The 18705-nt window shown below is 44.9% G+C and overlaps 1 protein-coding gene across 14 annotated transcripts in view; it reads right to left on the minus strand.

The window, feature by feature from the left end:
• Utrn (utrophin) overlaps positions 1 to 18705 on the minus strand; it is a 503427-nt gene that overhangs the window by 343430 nt on the left and 141292 nt on the right. For all 14 annotated transcript variants that reach the window (XR_010063620.1, XM_008758594.4, XM_008758593.3 and 11 more), the window contains 8 exons: positions 17949 to 18099; positions 16424 to 16543; positions 15169 to 15270; positions 10719 to 10826; positions 9947 to 10126; positions 8270 to 8439; positions 3497 to 3620; positions 1824 to 1911 (listed from right to left, as the gene is read on the minus strand). Coding sequence is in view for 13 of the 14 variants with exons in the window: in XM_008758594.4 (XP_008756816.1) it covers positions 1824 to 1911; positions 3497 to 3620; positions 8270 to 8439; positions 9947 to 10126; positions 10719 to 10826; positions 15169 to 15270; positions 16424 to 16543; positions 17949 to 18099 (1043 nt within the window). In the remaining variant the exon portion in view is untranslated. The remainder of the gene's footprint in view (positions 1 to 1823; positions 1912 to 3496; positions 3621 to 8269; positions 8440 to 9946; positions 10127 to 10718; positions 10827 to 15168; positions 15271 to 16423; positions 16544 to 17948; positions 18100 to 18705) is intronic.

Below are 18705 nucleotides of genomic sequence, written 5' to 3' on the forward strand. Positions count from 1 at the left end.
GGGCTAAACCTCAAAAGAGGCAGAGACGTGAGCTGCTGGACATCAGAAGACAAGACAGGCCTGAGTAATTTGCAAACCAAGTGGCAAAAGGGACAGAGGAGCCACAGCTGCGAAATGGCAGAGCCTCTACCGATGGTGGTGAAAAGGCAGAAGCAACTAGATCCTGGGCAGCAGCAATGGGGAGACAGACAGACGGACAGACAGACAGAGAGAGTGATCACCTCCGTCCCCAGAATAGACCCAGAAAGCTGCCAAGCATTTAGAGCCAAGAGTCTTGCCACCACAGACACAGAAGCTATAATACTGGCCATTGCCCACAAGGTTGAAGAATTCCTATAGCTATGTCCACTGACAAGGGACAAAGCCAGCCACTTTCTAGGGATGAAGAGTCCCCACTTCCTAGGCCTGTGCAATAACTCTGATGCTTATAGAGGAGTCCCGCTGTGGGAAGCCAGCACAAGAGCTGTTACACCAGAGGGCACTGCCTGAGGTTGCTCCAGCCTGCTGAGGCCACGCACTGCTGTGAACAGATGCAGTGGCTCCCTTCCCTTGCCTCTCCATGGCTTCTGTGCAGGTGGGGCTAAGACGCCCAGCCATCTGACTGGAAGCATGAGTATTTTTAGAATAAGGAGCAGGTGCACAGGAAATGTGCTTCTTGGTGTCCTCCCTCTAGAGTTCTCAAGAAGGGAGATTCTGCGGTCAGCCTGGCCAGTCCTACTTGCTCCTGCCTATGCGCACCAGCTGGCGTGTGCCCGCTACAGTTTCTGCCCTTCTACCATAGCCTAATGCAGCATGTGAACCTCACTACCCAGCCTTTGGTGTCCTCAGTCCACCACCTCTTTTCTTAAGGGGGAAGGGAGAAAGGTCCAATTCCACCAAAGAAATAACTGTATGCCAAAGTTAACAGCCACAGCAAAACCAATACTAATTTTAGGTTTCTCTGTATCTATGCAAGGATTTAGTGAAGGGCAAGGGTCTTTGCTGCTTGCAAATTTTTCAGGTACCAAGTAATATCAAATTTAAATAGAAAAATGTTTTGAGTGTATTAATGTGATTCTCTGAAAATAACCAAAAATCAAACATTAGTAAGTGTCCTAGTTAGCTTTAATTGTCTATCTGACATCCTCAACTAAGGAACTGTGTATATCACACTGGCCAATGAGCATTGTCTTAATTGTTAAAAGATGTAAAACGGTCCAGCCCACTGTGGGCAACACCATTCCTTAGGCAGGTGGCCCTATGCTGTGAGGACTAGGCAGCTAGCAAGCAGTATCCTTCCATGGTTTCTGCTTTCAGATGTCTGAGTCCCCACCCTGGCTTCTCTCGATGATGAACTGGGATCTGTAATCCGAAACAAACTGGTTCTTCCCCTGAGCTGCTCTGGGTCATGATGACTGTCACAGCAACATAATAAAACTAAAATAATAAGTTTACCTTAAGGCGACTTCATATCTAAGACATTGCCAGCATAAAAATTTTCCTCAGTGCCCTCATGTATAAGAAAAATTCAGAGTACGTAACCCCAAAGGTGAGGTTTTACAATCTTGAGGTCTGTTGGATTTTAATTGCTCTGCTGAGGTTTTCAAGGTTTCTGGTTTTCTAACCCCCATGTGGGAGCAGAACGACTTTGATTTTATCTGTTTTTAATAAAAAGCTTCAATATAAGATTTCAGTTTTTAAAAGACTCTGCTCCCTCAAAAAACTGACAACCAGACTTTTTTCTAGCTTTGTCTATTAAATGTTTTATGTGTTAAACTGCAAATATTAAGTGTGACCTTCTCAAATAATCTCAGGGAGGGAGAAAAAGCCCTGCAGAGCCTCACCTTTTCCCATTTGCTCCTGAAGGATTTGTCCGGTTTGATTCAGTTCATCCAGCTGGGGGATCTTTTCCTTTTGTTCTTTTTCTAATCCCTGGAAATAAAGACCAAATATAAAACACTGAAAGCTTTCCCCTCTCAGTGTAATGCTGATGTTATTTTAAAATCTCATATTTAGGGAACTCTTCATGTTTCTTTAGGCATTTCAAAGTTTATCTACAAAGTACTATAATGAAAAAAAACTACACAATAGCCGGCCACTCTCTATTGCTCTGAGAATTACTAAGTCCGAAAAAGAAAATTCCAAAACTGACCACAGTGACTATAAACTTTAGATTCTTTTAGAAGGAGAGATTATGTAATTATGATTTCATCATCAAGGGGAAATCATTAAATTTAGCATTTTGGGTCTAATCTTAGATATCTATTCGAGAAGATAGTTTAGTTCATATCATAAGAATAAAGATTTGGGTCTCCTGTGGCAGAGGAAAAGGACCAATGTGAGTTTCAGGCCAACCTGCTCTAACGGAGCAAGTTATAGGCTAGCCCAGGCTATGTAGTGAGACCCTAAGTCAAACAAAACAAAAATGGTACTGGGGTAGAAGAAGAATGAAACAAAATAACGGTTTGGGTCAAAGGAACTCAACATGGCTAAGATAGAGCTCACCAGGGAGAAGCCAGGGACAGGAATGATTTTGAGCCTCAGTATTATCTGCTGGCATCATTGTTGGTCCAGCCTCTACACCTCTCACCCAAGCATGAACACAGCACATTCCACATGCAATCTTAAAATAACGACAGCATGCTTTGGAACCCAAGCAAAAACAGTTTCGGTTTGGGAAGTGGGCCTTTATCACAACACAGTGGCCCTCAGCATCTAAACTCTGAAACTGCTCAAGTGCTTTATGTAAAACACCATGCTGTTTGCATGGAGCCTAGGTCTACGCTCTTGTAAGTCCGAGTCCCCTCTGGTTTGCTTTAAATACCCAACAAGAAGTAATGTACACTAATTGGACAGTATGTTGTGCTCGACTGAGGAAAATGGCAGGGGTATGCACGTGCTTAGCTCAGACACAATCATCCTAGGACTCAACACAGGGTACATGAGCAAGCCAGGAGGTGGTAATTCTCTAAGGAGATAGCCAGGGCAAGGTGCCTGTGCACACTTCAGTCATACAGATTCTCTGTGATGTTTGGGGTGCAGTAAATTCAAGCTTTGCTTTCAACAACAACCTAGAAACTCTTTTCCCAATGCGGTTGAGCGATTCCATGGATCCAGTGACCAACTGTGCCTTTTGTTTTTAAGATGTCTTGTTTAAAGGAAATATCTTGAGGAAATTTTAATACACCAAATGCCTTCTTGTATACAAAGGCAGAATTATCTCTGGAACAGTACAAAGTCCTAAATTACTGTGTACCAGACTGTGTAAATTTAAATCTACATAAAAGGCAGCAATGATGACTGCATGTACAACACAACGACTAAGGAGGGAAAAGGGGGAAAAAGTTTAAATTTCTCCTACGTATGGTGATCTGATGTTTACTGGGACGATCCAAAAGCCATCTGTGGCTATGTGTATTTCACAGAAGCTTCTGGACCCTGGTACATCTCTGTGCCAATGGTAAAATTTAGCCTGATGAATTATTTTACTTCTTGGCCTATTAATTGTCTATTTTACCTTCCATTTCTTTCTCACTCCCGAGGTCTCCTGCGACTTCTTATACTCGTTCATCTCTGTGTTCTGGAGGGCAGCCTTTGATCTCAAAATCCAGCTCTGCAGTTCTGCACTTGTGGCATCAAACCTGGTCAAGATGGAGACATTTCCCTCGGTCGTCAGTCAGCTTCCACTGTTGCCTTGGCCCAATAAAGAGCAACCTGAACGCCCACCAGGCGCGGGTGTTCAAACGCTGCCCCCGAATAGAGAAACCACCCATAACACTTTTACAATTAAGACTGAAAACACTATGGGGTTAATAATATAATTAAATGAACTGGTTTGTTTTTATTTTACTTAATTAGGAAGCATTTGTGGTTTTATAAGCTACTGTAGACAACGGAAGACAGATTTAGTTAGACGATGACAGAAAAAGGACAAGTATAAACATTTATAAAATTGTCCTCTGGGGCTCAACACATCATTAACTGGAGCTATCTCAGCCTCGCAGGAGCTTCAAGTCACCAGGAAGCAATTGAAAGGGACAGGTAATAAGAAAAGTATTTGCTAGGTATTAACTCCAGGACTTCTGAGGATCTACTCGTAATCCATCCACGGAGAGAATGGTCTCCGGGCATACTCATGGCTGTGCTTTCCAGCTTTGCTTGCAATGGGAAAAGCAAAGGAAATGGAGACCATAGTTTGCAAGCTACAGATAGGTGTGTCTGGTACAGTGAGTACAGTGAGGGAAGGCTCGTCATTAAACGATGTGGCCTAAAGTCACAGGGATCAGTAACCGGAAGGCCCTGGATGATAGACGATGGCCTTAGAGTGCAATCATCAGTTCAAGCACAGAACTCATAAGTCTGTTCATAGTGTCCTAGTCACTGTAGGCCCAGAACCAAAGGCTGTAAAGAAAAGGCAGCCATAGAGAGAAAGCAAGAGGGACTCAGGGGTGGTAGTGGGGAGAAGAGTGGGCAGGTTGGACAGGCGATCCTAAGGCAGGTGAAAGTCACAGACTTCTGGAAGGTCACCAGAGACCATGCCCTTAGCTAAGCCTTCCACGTCCATTGCTGACACAAAGAACCCTCACGACTCCCTCTGGAGAATACCTTTGAGTATTCCTGTGGAAGCAATTGAGCTCACGAAGGTTTTGAATTATGGACCCCACACTAATAAATGGAGTCAGAGCTATTCAAACAAAGACAGTTCCACGTGGCTGCCCCCTTACTCCAGCGTGAACCAGAATCATAAGCAAGAGAAGATGTACTGCAAGGTTCCTCTGGGAAGCATCCCTTAGTGTGTTCTTGGCAGAGTCTGAGTGAGTTTTCCGTACCGTATGTGATTTACAAGGCATTTCTACAATATCTCAGATCTAAATCAGAGGAGGCAAGACTTAAGGGAATTAATCAATTAATTAATGGCTACCAGACAGAACTAACATGGTAGTTCCACGTTCCCGAAAGCAAGTTAAAACTGCCTCGGCATCTGTGCTGGCTGAACCCAGGCACCACCACCTGTTAATAGATAAATGTTCCAGACTCGTAGGTGAGAAGCAGCAATGTGCCTTACAGACTGGGCACCCACTTATCCTAAGCCCTTCGGTGCCTTGCAGTCTCACCTCTAACTACAGCCAGGTAAACACAATGTGCACGACTGGAACGTCCTTGTTTAATCTTCCTTATAGCGAAAGGCTCTGAGGACTGCAGAGATGGATGGCTCAGCAGGTAAAGTGCTTGCCCTGTAAGATCTGACCTAGAGTTTCAGAACCTGCATTGTTAAAAGCCTGGCTGGGTGGCATGCTTATAATCTCAGAGCTGGGAAGACAGAGACAGCCAAATTCCTGAGGCTCACTGGCAAAAAAGCCAGGGGGACTATGCCTGAGGAAGGAAACCTCTGGCAAACACACATACACACAAACACACACGCACACAGGCACACACACACACAGGCACACACACACAGGCGCACACACACAGGCACACACACACAGGCGCACACACACTCACACGCATGCATGCACACACACTCACACGCATGCACCCACAGTGGTTTGGGGCTCTTAGTTCCCAAGTTTTCATTCCCACCAATTGAACCTTTTTGCTTTTGTAAGCCACTCACTGAGCCACCCCTTTTATTTCATACATCTCAGGGTCGATACATTTTACTTGAACATAAGAGTGGGTGGGGAGCTCTGCCTAAGCAACCAGAATCCAGATGTCATCAAACAATTTCTCCTCTGAAAATGAGCAAGACAGATTGACCCCAGTACAAGATAACGTGATAGTTGGAAATGCCCGTCCTGAAGAGATTTAAAAAGAAAAAAAAAATCCACAAAAAAAAATCAAAATAAAATTGACTATGGTCAATTTTATTTTATTGACTGCGGTTCTTTAGGGCTCTTAATTGTTTGTAGAGTCCAATACAAGTCCATGATCTTTTTCACAGCAGACTGAATATACTAAGGGGTCTGAAAATTACGTCACACCAGGAAGAGCCAAGGGGAGCCTCATCTTTAGGACGACCGAAATGAATGCGAGAGCTAACCTCAAACATTCGTGCGGTACCATTTTGAGGAGGGGCTGATGAGGAGAATAAGGGGAAAGTGAGCTGCATTAGGACTGAGAGACGCACACAGCAGAAAAACAGCTGGCAGAGAGGAAGACTGGAAGCCTCCCCAAGGTTAACAGGGAGTCCACACTGCATGTAGGCAGAAAAGTCAGCATTGCACACGGAGAATGTTCTGGTATACCCAGGACCCCTGAAAGGTCATAAAGAACCTGGGGTTCAGAGCTTGGGCTTCCAGCCTTGCTCTCTGCTCTGCCCCGCAGCCTTCTCCTAGGATGTGCACACCGTTTCGTAAGAAACCGTCTGCTTCTGCCAGTGTCTAAGAATCCCTGCCCGGTTCCATCTTCTAGAAACAAGAAACTGGAAATCCCAGTGGGCATCTGCCAAACTCTGATACAGCCTAGAATAGCATGGCTGGCCTCTACAAAGACAGCTCCCAGGACATCCGGACATAAAAAAAAAAAAAAAAAAAACAAATTACAAATGAGATTTGTGCTCCCGTGAACTGCATGCACTCAGGCCTCTGCTGAGGAATTAGTTCAGTAATGAACGTCTGCATCGATCGACCCTCGAAAGTCATGACGCACGGCTCACCAGCCCCCCTCTCCATACATTTGTACAAACTACATAGACTGGGAGAGTAGGTGAGGGACACATGACACCGCTCATCCGGACCGCCAGTACCATTGCGGCCTGTTTATGCACTTGGACAAGCAAGGGACAAAATCCTGGCCAGTGACACCGGAGACGTAGTTGGCTGAGAAGACAAACTGAGCAGGAAAGCAATGGGGCCAAGGACATCAGGGACTACAGTGACAGAAGTCTACTTAAGTGCATCCTCTCACCACAACTGGGCCACTTCTGGACTTTCTGTCACACGACAGGATAATGAGTTGGTTGCAGTCACCTTGGTCACGGCATTTTGTCTCTTGCAGTAGAAGGCTCATTACTCGCTACAGGCAAGTTTAAATTAACCTCCCGCCACGATAACCCTATCTACTCCAAAGCCAGCCCCGGAGACACACACTGCCAGATGTGCCTGGCAGCTAACGAGGACTCAGGAAATGGAAGATTGCTGCTAATATTGACATCAGCAAAATCTCCCTCCCTCCCTGATACCCTGGCCAAAGAACAGACTGCTGCTGGCAACTGCAGGACTGCTAGTCATGCAGGAGGCACCATTAGGAGGCAGAAAACAGGCTTAGGGTCAAAGAGGATCATCTGATACGACCTGAATCCTGATTCCTCTAACAAAAGCTATACTATGAAAAGCATATCTTTTTATTCGGGCCCCTAATAACTGCCAATGTCCCTGAGCCCTGGGATCTCACAGAGAGGGAGAGCTGAAGACTCACTGTGACCGGGTGTATAGGGTCCAGTACCTGGAACGCACTGCATTTCAAAGCAGCAGTTCTCAACCTTCCTAATGCTGCAATCCTTTAATACAGCCCCTCACGTGGTGGTCACCTCCAACAATAAAATTATTTCTTTGTTTACTTCATAACTGTAAGTTTGCTACTGCTGTAATGTAAATACCTGATATGCCAGGTATCTGATATGACTCCCCAAAGAAGTCGAGACCCACAGAGAGCCTCTGTTTTAAAGGCTCTGGCATAGCAAAGGTTCAATGAATGCAGCTGGATTCTTGTGCTTCTAACAATCTCTCTCCAGTTTTCTTGTAAATCAGTAAGATAAAAGACATTTTAGCCCGAGTGAGGTCTTTCAGCGAAACTTAAAGTATCTGTTTAGAAACCTGATAAAGGAATTATCAAAGAAAACCTAAATACATGGATGAGGGGGTGAGGGGGAAAGGAGGAAAGGAGAAGGTGGGGGAGAGGGAGGGAGCACAAAAGTGCATTATCTTTCTGAACTGCTATTGTAATGGTGAGCAGAGGAAAGAGATTCACGGGGAATAAGGAATTTATAAAAAGCTAAACTGCCAGGGCTTAAACATGAAAGAAAGAAAGAAGGCAGGAGCCCACCCCACAAACAATCCTTCTCCGGGAAACTGATGGGGATTGAGAACAGAAGGGTTATTCCTGCACCAGTCTCTAAATTTAACAGAGGATGAATAGAGTCTCTTGGGGCAATTTAGCGGCTTAGCTCCTGCGAGGCAGAATCTCCCAGAGACTCAAAGGCAGTAAATGAGCTCGGGACTGAATTTACATATGCTGAGCACGTCTAAAGCTGCATTTGATTAGTGATTAGTGCAAGCCACACGCCTCTCACTTTTTCTTGGCCTCCACATCCACGTGGATCTGTCTCTTCTTCGGTGGGGGAGGAGGAGGCAGCTCCTGCTTAGGCTTCTTTATCATTCCTTGTTCTCTTACATGAACGGTCTCCAAAAGATCCTTCTGAGGAATCTGGGACATGCCGAGCTTTGCTACAGCCTGAGTCACCTGGAGAAAAAAAAAAAAAAGTCACGCCCAGCTTCGGTTTTAAATGAAGACACCGTCGCTGCGAGTTATTCACATCAAATTCTCCCTATAAAAACATACAGTTCAAACCGTGTGGCATGGTGCCACACAGCGGCTTACAGACGATTCCGCTAGCCCCGCCCCCCCAACAGCTACCTAGCAACACCTTACGTCAAGGCCCACCAGGTGCGAGCCAGGCATACAAAGAGGGACTGCTACCCTAGCAGCTCTCCATCTTCTCTCCCTGTTCCCATGTTTCTCTCTCTCTCTCTCTCTCTCTCTCTCTCTCTCTCTCTCTCTCTCTCTCTCTCTCTCTCTCTCTCTCTCTCTCTCTCTCTCTCTCCCTCCCTCCCTCCCTCCCTCCCTCCCTCCCTCTCCCTCCCTCCCTCCCTCCCTCCCTCCCTCTCGCTCCCCCTCCCCCTCTCTCTCTTTCTCTTTCTGTCCTTCTCTCCCCTCTTCTCAGTTCCCTGTTTCTCTAGGTCACCGCTCCTTTCCCCCACAGTAAGTCTTCCTTACACTGGGTCTGTTCCACAGCATGATTCCTCAGGGAGACACCTCAGCCTGGGCCTGCCCAGGTTTTCCCACTGCAGTTATCCCACTTTGTAACGCATAACGCACACCCGTAATCCCAGCACTTGGTAGGAGAGGCAGGGGTCAGAGGTTTGAGACTAGCCAGAACTTCACAGAAGCAAAGGGAAAAGTCCACTTCGGTGTGTAACTGGCTACAGATTTTAGCTCTTTTAGCCACACTTTAGACTGTCCCATCTTGTAAAACCCCTCCATTCCGCTTGAAGAATGACAATTGCCAAAACCAAGGTAATCTTGTTTCTAGAACTATGGTCGCTTTCTGTCCCTCCTTTCTTGCTCTGGCCATGCCATGGACTTGCAGTGGTCGCTGCCCAAAAGGGATGCTGGTTGACATTTTCCGTGCTACCATTTACCTTTTCTTAGCACAGGACAAAGGAAAACGTTGTACTGTCCTTCCCTGAGTCAATCCCTTTCTCCCCTGTAACTAACTACCCTAACCTATAATTAGACTGTGGGCTCTCACTCCCAGACTAAAGACCCATTCTGCAGGCTTTTCTCCTGAACAAAAGGCTTGTACTGTGATTGAATAGCCCATACCCATGTTTGTTTGGTTTGTTTTCTCACTGGCCTTACACTCCAAGGCAACTTAATCACCCCAAATAGAACCTTGATATCTGTCCGGAGCGTCCATCACCAAATCCCCACCGCTCAAGGCCACTGAGCTCCTCTACTGTGTCAGACTCTGCCTGCCCCGCACATCTCATAGTACAGAACCATTGTGCATGACCGGCTTCTTCTGTTTTATGATGATGTTTTCCCGGGTTAGCCGCATTGTATCGATGCCTCATTCTTTCATACGGTCAATTGATAAAGAACACTTTGGATATCAGACTGAGTCTGTCTGTTCTTGAACACTCAGGATTCTCTCGTGGTATAATATACACCCCGAATCAAAAGGTACCTGGTTAGAAGAGTCTTCTAGTCTCTGAACCAAAGAGTCCCATCTCTGGGTTAGCTCCTCAGAGTCGCTGTTCATCTTCTCAGATGCCTTGGGATTACTGAGCAATTGGCCCACGTCTTGGCCAATCTCACTCAGTTGGTCCAGAGTCTGCCTCTTCATTTCCATGTCTTCCTTCAAAATCTAGAATGTCAAACGCCTATCAGACAACAACTGTAGAGACTATCTTATGTCTGTAAGAATGTGGCACCTGTCAATAATAAATCTGACGGGCCTATGGCTTAGGCTGGAAGTAGGAGGTGGGACACCCGGGAGGAGAAAGGATTCTGAGATAGAGCCAGGTGGGAGATTCGTCCGAGAAAAAGATATGAGGAGACAGATGTCTAGTACCAAAGCATAGGTAACCAGCCATATGGCAGAATGTGGATTAAAATAACTGGGTTATTCTAAGTTATGGTCTAGCAAAGAAGAGCCTAGCTATATGGCCAAAGTATCTATAAATAGATTTCGATTCTGAGTCTTAATTCAGGGAGCATGGGGTGGGAGGAAGAATCAGGACCTAACTTCCACAAACAACTCTCTCTCTCTCTCTCTCTCTCTCAAGAAGGTTTATCTTCCTCAGGAAGTGTAAGCAGGTACATTCATGATCTAACTGACAGCATGTTCTGCCATTCTGTATGAGCTATAATTCATACTCATTCAACTATAATAACCCTTAGTTATAAAACACTAGACATCACAGGCTTACAACAGATGCCAACAGGGACACACTTACAGCCAGACGCCGGACACTGACACCGAGTTCCTTCTGGTCTTTAAAGTTGCCAGTTTGGACTTTATTCAAAGCCTCTTCCTTTTCGGTGAGCCAAGCTTCCAAAAGACACTAGGGGTGATAATGAAAGTTGGAAAGATACACTGCGGTCAATCATCTGATGATTCAAGTAAGTATCTGACGTGTATCAACGACGTCACATTTAGTTAGGGATAAAAAGAGCTTCAAATATCTAAGTTCAAGGACTGGCAGAAGCATTCGCCTCCTACGACCTACAGCAGATTAACCAGTTATTGGTTCTGAACTATGGTAATGTGTAAGGTGTGGATAGGGTTTAGCCTGTCCTTAAAGGGCTCCTGTGCAGGAAGAGCATGGTCTGTGGTGTGGCAGGAGAGAGCCTGCCATCTGTAAGATGTAGAAGCTAGGAGGAGGTCGTGTACGGTGCTGCCCTCAGAAGAGATGCTGTTCTTCTCGGGCTTTCATAAATTCCTAAGAACCACCATTACAAAAGAGCAAGGCCAACCCCTTCCTGACCTCTGGCTTCTTGTGTCACCAGGAGACCTCCCTTTGGTGCACACTCCCATTGCGATAAGTACTGTGATGTGACTGACAGACAGGGCCACCTCACCCGAGCTAGCACCATACTCTAGATGTTCCCACTTCTAAATCACTGAAGCGGGCAAGCCTTCAGGACTGTAGGGGTAACGCAATGGTGGAGCTGTTGGCCTCAATGGTTAGTAGAATGTAGTCATAAAGAATATAAATAAGCCTTATACCACTCAGCCTCTAGGATTTTTTTTTTATTTGGGGGGGAGGGGGAACAGGGATCTTGTTAGTATATCAAGCTGGCCTTGAACTTGCAACCCTTCTGTCACTATCTCCTGAGCACCAGGGGCCCAGGAGCATGTGACACCAAGCCTGGCTAGGGATTTTATTACACTAGGAGAAAATCATCCCTATAACAACTAACCCTAGACTCAAGACTCTAGGTTTTAATCTGAAGGAAGCTCAGAGATGTTCTTGTCCCTGCTGCTCATTTTCGAGAAGGAGACAGAAGTCAAGTTACATGTTTGAGGTCAGTCAGCAACTGAATGGCAGAGCTGGGTCATAAACTCCTACCCCTAAATCAACAGTCCGTCCACAGCAGCAGGAGGGGGAAGTATGCAAATGGTCAAAGTTCAAAAGCAATTACATTAAAGGAAGAAGAATGAAGATGGCCTGAGGCCAACAACAAAAATACTTAAAACTTAGTCAAAAGTGTGCGCTCTTTGGAAGATGTTAAGTGATGGATTGAGATGTCAACACACACACACACACACACACACACACACACATACACACACACACACACAGAGAGAGAGAGTGAGAGAGAGAGAGAGAGAGACTAAAGTAGTATGTATTACAGCAATGCTTTTCTATATAGCTAAGGGGCAAAGGGTTAGTTCTGGACTTGCTGTGGGAAGAATTCTCTCTCCGTTGTCTTATTAATCAGTTTATTTATAAGCTATCCCTTACCTCTATAGCCTACTACCACTACCCCAAAAGAGAAAGAAATGAAGATTAGAAAAATAAAAGACAAATGTAGATCCTATCTCCTGTCTAGGAAAGTTGATAAGATGTGCATATAAATAACCAGGGAGCAAAACAGAAGGTGCAGACAGACCTCTGTCTGTCCATCTGTCTGTCTGTCTGTCTCTCTCTCTCCCCTTTCCCTCCCTCCCTCACTCTCTCAGAGAGTTAAAATGTCCTAGCAGCAGACAATAATGAACAGATGGCCTAATGAAAACTTCAAGTGATACAAGTGGTCAAAATACCTGATATCCCTTGATTTTTAAACATTTTTTTCTTCATTTTAAAATTAGTCCAAACTTGAACAGTTTCTGTTGCTGCGATAAAACACCATGAACAAAATGAACTTGAGGAGGAAAAGCTCCATCTCTAAGGGCCACAGGGCAGGAACTGCAGCAGAGACCATAGACTCTATGGCAAAGAGGAAGAAATGCTGCCAACTGCCTTCCTCCTCCAGGTTTGTTCTGAGTGCTTTCTGCTACAACTCAGGGCCACCTGCCCCAGGGGCAGCACTCCCAATAGTGGGAAGGCCCTCCCACATCAATCATTAATCCAGCCCCACCCACTTGCCTACAAGTTAATCTGATGGAGACATTGTCTCAATTGTGTCTCCTCTTCCCGAGTAACTCTAGTTTGTGTCAAGCAGATGAGAAAACAAAACAATAAACAAACCAGGACAGTAGAAAAGTCCTACTAATCTTTTTCTGACAATGACTGATGCCAGTCGTTATTACTGAAGAAAAATATTTAACTATTGTATGGAATGCTGTGACCTGAACAGAAATTTCCAGGGTAATGTACACGTTGCCAAAATGCAACATCCAAATGGCAGGAAGTGGAACAAATTATGTGGGTTTTTTTTTTTTTTTTGGAGGGGGAGGGTGGCTGTCTGTCTTGAGACAGGGTCTCTTAACCCAGATTGGCTTCAAACTTGCTAAGCAGCTGAGTATAACCTTGAATTTCTGATCCTCCTGCCTGTGTCTGGGCATGAAGAGTAAACTGTGGTATACTCCACAACCCCCACTTTATGAGTTACAGACAATTTAACCCAAGGCTTCATGTACACTAGGCAAGCACTCTAGCAACTGAGTCCCACTGACATACCCATTACATAATCCCTAATTTAAAGAGGAGGAGGGAAAGGAGGAGGAAGAGGAAGATTATCGGCCACCATGCTGATTCATCATTAGGTTTGGACACATTTTGTAACACAGTAATTAAAATGAACTATCATCTGCCTCGGCCTCTGCTAAGCCACAGGATCTCACCCATCTGGTTCCTGATCCCACGCAGGGAACAAAGCTGCTTTTTCTGGATGGAAGTGCAACAAAGTCAAGGCGGACACTGTGGGAACCTTGTGTCTGCTTCTTTTCTAGGCTACAACTGTTTGGCACTGGGGAGGAAATTTTTACGTCTTTGTATTTGGTCCTGATAACTTTTGTGTAAAGCTAAAAGGTAAGGAAAGAGTCAACGAGCCAAGAGAAAAGCTGCCCAGACAGCTTTGCACAACAGTACAACTGAGTGTTTATTCAAAGGCAATGCTAGGAAATATTCTCTCATTAGTTTCGGCCTGTATGCGGGTTAAAAGTTAAAATCAATTATAATTTAACATTCACAGTGTACGGAGGACATTCCTTTACCCTGTATTTACTGAGCACAAACTGTATGCTGGGAATTGTGCTGGTACACATTCAAACAGACCGCTCCACAAAAACCCAGGAGTGGCTATGCTGTGGAAAGTAAGTCAAGATAGGGACAGGCCTAAGCACTAACATTATAAGTAAAGGACAGAGATCAAATTATTATTACCATGGAGCCTCAAACCATGATCTTGATGAATAGGCTGCAGAAATGGAGATAATGTTAATAGAAACCTGACTTTCAACATAATAAACAGGGAGCTAGAAATGATGATTGGTTGGTAGGGTGCATGGCTACTGTATACAAGGAAGGCCCTGACTTCAGCCCCCAGCTCCACAGAAATCAGGCACGGTGCAGCGTGTACGAGCTGGAGACAGGAGAACCAGGAGCTCAAGGTCATCCTTAGCCAGACAGTGAGTGTGAGGACAGAAAAGATAAATGATGTAAACCAATATCGCAAGCAAAATAACAAATGGATTAACTAAGCAGCAGTCGACAATGCACAGAGAGCTGTGTAAAGCTTAATGGTCAAATTACTTGTTTTAAATACTTTTTTTTAAAATTTTTAAAGTTATTTGCAAACCAATAAGCTATTTCCAAATTTCACAAATCATTTTCAAAATAAGAACTTCCAAAGGTAAGAGTGTAGTTAGCTGGTCTTGGCTACTTTATGGGTTCTTCTTTTTTCCACCTTTTTCTACCCCTTCTGCCCCCTAATCTAGACAGGAGGGAGAAAAGAATAGAGGAGAGAGAGGAAAGAGGTCCATGAATAAAGTCAGGGACCAGAAAGGGGACATCGTTATCCTTAGACTACTGCCTGCCGACTAGGGGTGTCAAGTTCTTTGACATCAGGCTATCTTCTTCTTCTTGTTTCTTCTTTGCACAGGACTATTTAACAAACCTTGCGCACCAACAAACAACAACACTTGGGGTCCCGGAATTTATATACCCTCTAAAAAGTCCCCAGAATTACGAAGGTCACACAATCACAGAAACTATCTGCAGCTGGCAAAATCATGCCCCGGCCCCAGCACAAGGCAAATCACAATCAGCTACTGGGGACAATCTGGGATGAAAACAAAAACACATTCTTATAACATTCTGTTTTTTTTTTTTTTTTAAAGATGCCAAAATTCCAGAGCTCTCACTACAGAAGAGGCAGTCATAGTCCACAGCCATCATGTAACCATGGGCTTCTTGTCACTCTGTTTTGTCCTTGATGGATGGTCGTTGCATTTCATACCTGTTCTTCCAATAATTCCTGCCACAGAATATTGATTTCTTGCAACCTGTTCCAACGTTCTTCAGTCCAGCGGCATACAGCTGTCCAGCGCTCACCCAGTTTCTAGGGAAGGAAGAAGCAGACTCTGTTAGCCCAGCCAGGAGACAGGATTACTACAGTTCTCCAAAGCACCAACTTACAAAAAGCACATTTAAATATATATATATATTATATACACATACATACATGAGAAAAAGAACTAGCTTACATAAAATATAATTATTTAAATTACTCAGAGATAAGAAAGAAAAACAACTAGAATTCCTGTTCCTACTTCTCTGTAAGGTTTGTATGGGAATGCAATGTTTTACATATATTTACAAACTGGGTATATGTGTCTGAGGGTTGTTGGTTTTTTTTTTTTTTTCCAACCATTGCTACAACCACAATCTACATGTTTACTTTCGATACTCCAAACTTTCCAAGTGATGGTTGCCTTCACAAATTCTTCAAGTGACTGTGTCCAGGAAAGCCTGGGGATCACTTGAATGAGCTCCTGTGCTTTAAAATCTTGTTGACGTTAGGCACAAGGGAGCGGAACAACGGTCTCGTGCTTTCACTGCAAGGGTTGGCGTGAAGGAAGGAATACCCAGCGAGGCCTGTAACCACGTATAGGAGAGGCTCAACTGGGATGTACAACCAAAAGCAGGTGTCATACTTTGTGCTCCACCCTACCCCTCCCACTCCGCCATGAATTCAAACAGATATTTAACTCAAAAAGAGTTTGCATGAATGGTACCAAGAAGGTGGAAATTCAGCTTAGTTTATGGTTTGGGTGGGAATTTTGTTTTTGGTTTTGTTTTTTTTCGGGTTTGCTGCTGCTGCTGCTGCTGCTGCTGCTGCTGCTGCTGCTGCTGCTGCTGTTGTTGTTGTTGTTGTTTACTAGATTAAATGAGGTCATGAAGGTTGTCCCACCAAGAAAAATCCTAATGGATTAGTAAATTAAGGCAGAGACACTACACACACATACACATGCTCCTGTTTGACATAGCCAAGGGGAAACGTGTATCAGAATGACAACCTCCATAACTGTGAGCTAAGTAAACTTTGTTCCCTATATACTGCCTCAGGACCTTCATTACAGTAACAAAAAGATGATTAAAGGAGGCTACTTTTTTATACCCTTCTGTACAAGCAAGGATGTACAGGAGGAGCTAGTACATGAACCTTGACCAGAAAGAGGATCTTAAGGGCATCCTACTTGCCAAGGTCTTACCTGTAACTGATCTTCCAAAACAGCTGTGGCGCTCTCCCCACTGTTTTCATCCACAATCACCACCATATGAGTTAAGGAATTCACCTTCACCTGCTCAGCTTCGAGGTCACTTTGCAAACTCTAGAGGAAAAAAAAAAAGATAAACTATGATATCTACCCTTCCTCATTTACCTATTTAAAATCCGCTTCTTGTCAAAAGTAATGAAGAAACCTAATGAGGCATTGGATTGCCATTCCCAACCATTATCCTAAGTTCTAAAGAAAGAAGCCTGAACACAGCCTTCCACTTCGAATTGTAAATGTGTAATGTGTGCGCCACTTTCAGCCCCAATTCTTTCCCCAAACAAAAGAAGACGAGGAGGAAGAAGGAAATGAGGAAGAGAAGGAAATCTTGTGTCTATTCTAGGAATTAAAATAAGAATATATGCATAATATGTGGGTATCCCAGAACTCAAGAGGCAGAGGTAGAGGCAGGAGGATCACTGTCAGTGCAAGGCCATCTTGGTTTACAAAACAAGTTCCTAGTCAGCCAGGGGTACACAATAAGACACTGAAGAAAAAAAAAAATGTAGAACTGATTAATCTAAAAGCCCAGAGTTTAAGCCTACAGAATCAGAGGTCATTTTCTGTAGCTCCGTAAGGTGCAAGATGAGGAAAAGGCTGTGTGATTCATAGAAGTTATTCTGATTAGCTCCCCAAGAGAGCAACCAAGAACAAACATATGGGCGCCTTCACTTCCCTCTTCCACAAGAAAAGAACAGTCGTTAGACATCTGTAGCGAGTAATTGGCTGAAACAGTAGCAATAGTGTGGTGAAATGCCTCTTGGGTAGTGTTTAATGTAACCCTAATGCTTCAGTCATCCGCTATCTAGCTGCTTCACTGATCAACAAAACTCTACCTTTCCTTTCTTCTACTTTGCAAACTGAACCACTCCTCTTGGAACCAAATTACGTTCTCCACCATATGTTAACTCCTTACCCAGCACCCTATGTATGTTCTTCTGAAAACAGGGAACAGGCTTCCTCACAGGATTAGGTATACATCCTAATCCAGTTTGTCTCTCCACCCACGCTGTGCATTACATGACCTCCAGCCCCAATCCTGAACCACGCTTTCTGTCCCTTTACCAACACCACCACCTCTCACTCATAACCAAGGTGCTTCATGCAGTTCAGCCTCACACACACACACACACACACACACACACACACACACACACACGCACCCATAGACGGTCATGGAGCACGCCCATGTGCTCAGTCTCTCAAGCACTTTCAGGTCCAAACACCACCCTTGCCGAATGTGACCGAAGTCACGCACTTTCAGAAGAGAGAACTTGGGCACGTGTGCAAAGCTGTCCCTTTCAGAAATGTCGCCTTCGAACAAACACCACCTCAAAAGCTCCTGGATAAAAGGCAACCCAGAAGAAGCAGCCCAGCTCCACACTGAGGGAAGCCACCTGGCCCCAGGTCGGTGCTGCCTTTTTATACAAGGAAGTAGGAAGGGAGCAAGGAGCCAATTTACTTTATGTTCTTCAAGCAGGTTTTGCAGGGAGGGTAGGTCGTCACCCACTGGGAGGCTTTCCATCTTCTGAATGCGCTCCTCTGTGAGGGTCAGCCAGCCTGAGAGCTGCTGCAGCTGTTTCTTCTGCAGTTCCATCAGGGCATCATGCAACCTGGCCAGGGGGACAGAAAGTCATTCCCCTCCAGCTTGTTCCCTGGCAGGGGCACCCACTCCTGGCACCAGGCAAATGGGGGGCAGGAAGACACAGCCTTGTCTACCCCAACCATCCAAGGAGCAGAGAGTCCGTCAATGTAGAAAATAAGGGGGAGAGCTCCGGTTGGATTCCTAACTGGAGTTCATTAAATGCAGTCCGAGAATATAAATAACAGCTCCCTGTATCCAAAACAGAATCATTGTTTCTACACTCAGGAATTCCTGCTTATTAAATTGGTGGAAACGGCACTGGAATGCAAATCACAATGTGGAAAGTGAAACGGACCGTGGCGTCAGACTGCTTTTTAAACTGTTACAGACCACTGAACAGTAGGTCTGTGTCATCTCCCATCCACGCCTTGCCGGGTTTAATGCTACAGCAAAGAAACAGGTTTATCTGTTGTGATGGAAAGTTGAAACTGTCAACTCAGGGCAAGCTACACTCACCTCGAGGGGGGCTGTCTACAGAAGCTGGCCTGTGGCCATGTCTGTGGGGAACTGGACTGAACAGACTAAGTGATAGAGGAAGGCTGGTCTGATATCAAGCAGCACCATTCCCTGGTTG

The sequence above is a fragment of the Rattus norvegicus genome, chromosome 1 (genome assembly GCF_036323735.1).
Source record: "Rattus norvegicus strain BN/NHsdMcwi chromosome 1, GRCr8, whole genome shotgun sequence".
NCBI classification, from domain to species: Eukaryota; Metazoa; Chordata; class Mammalia; order Rodentia; family Muridae; genus Rattus; species Rattus norvegicus.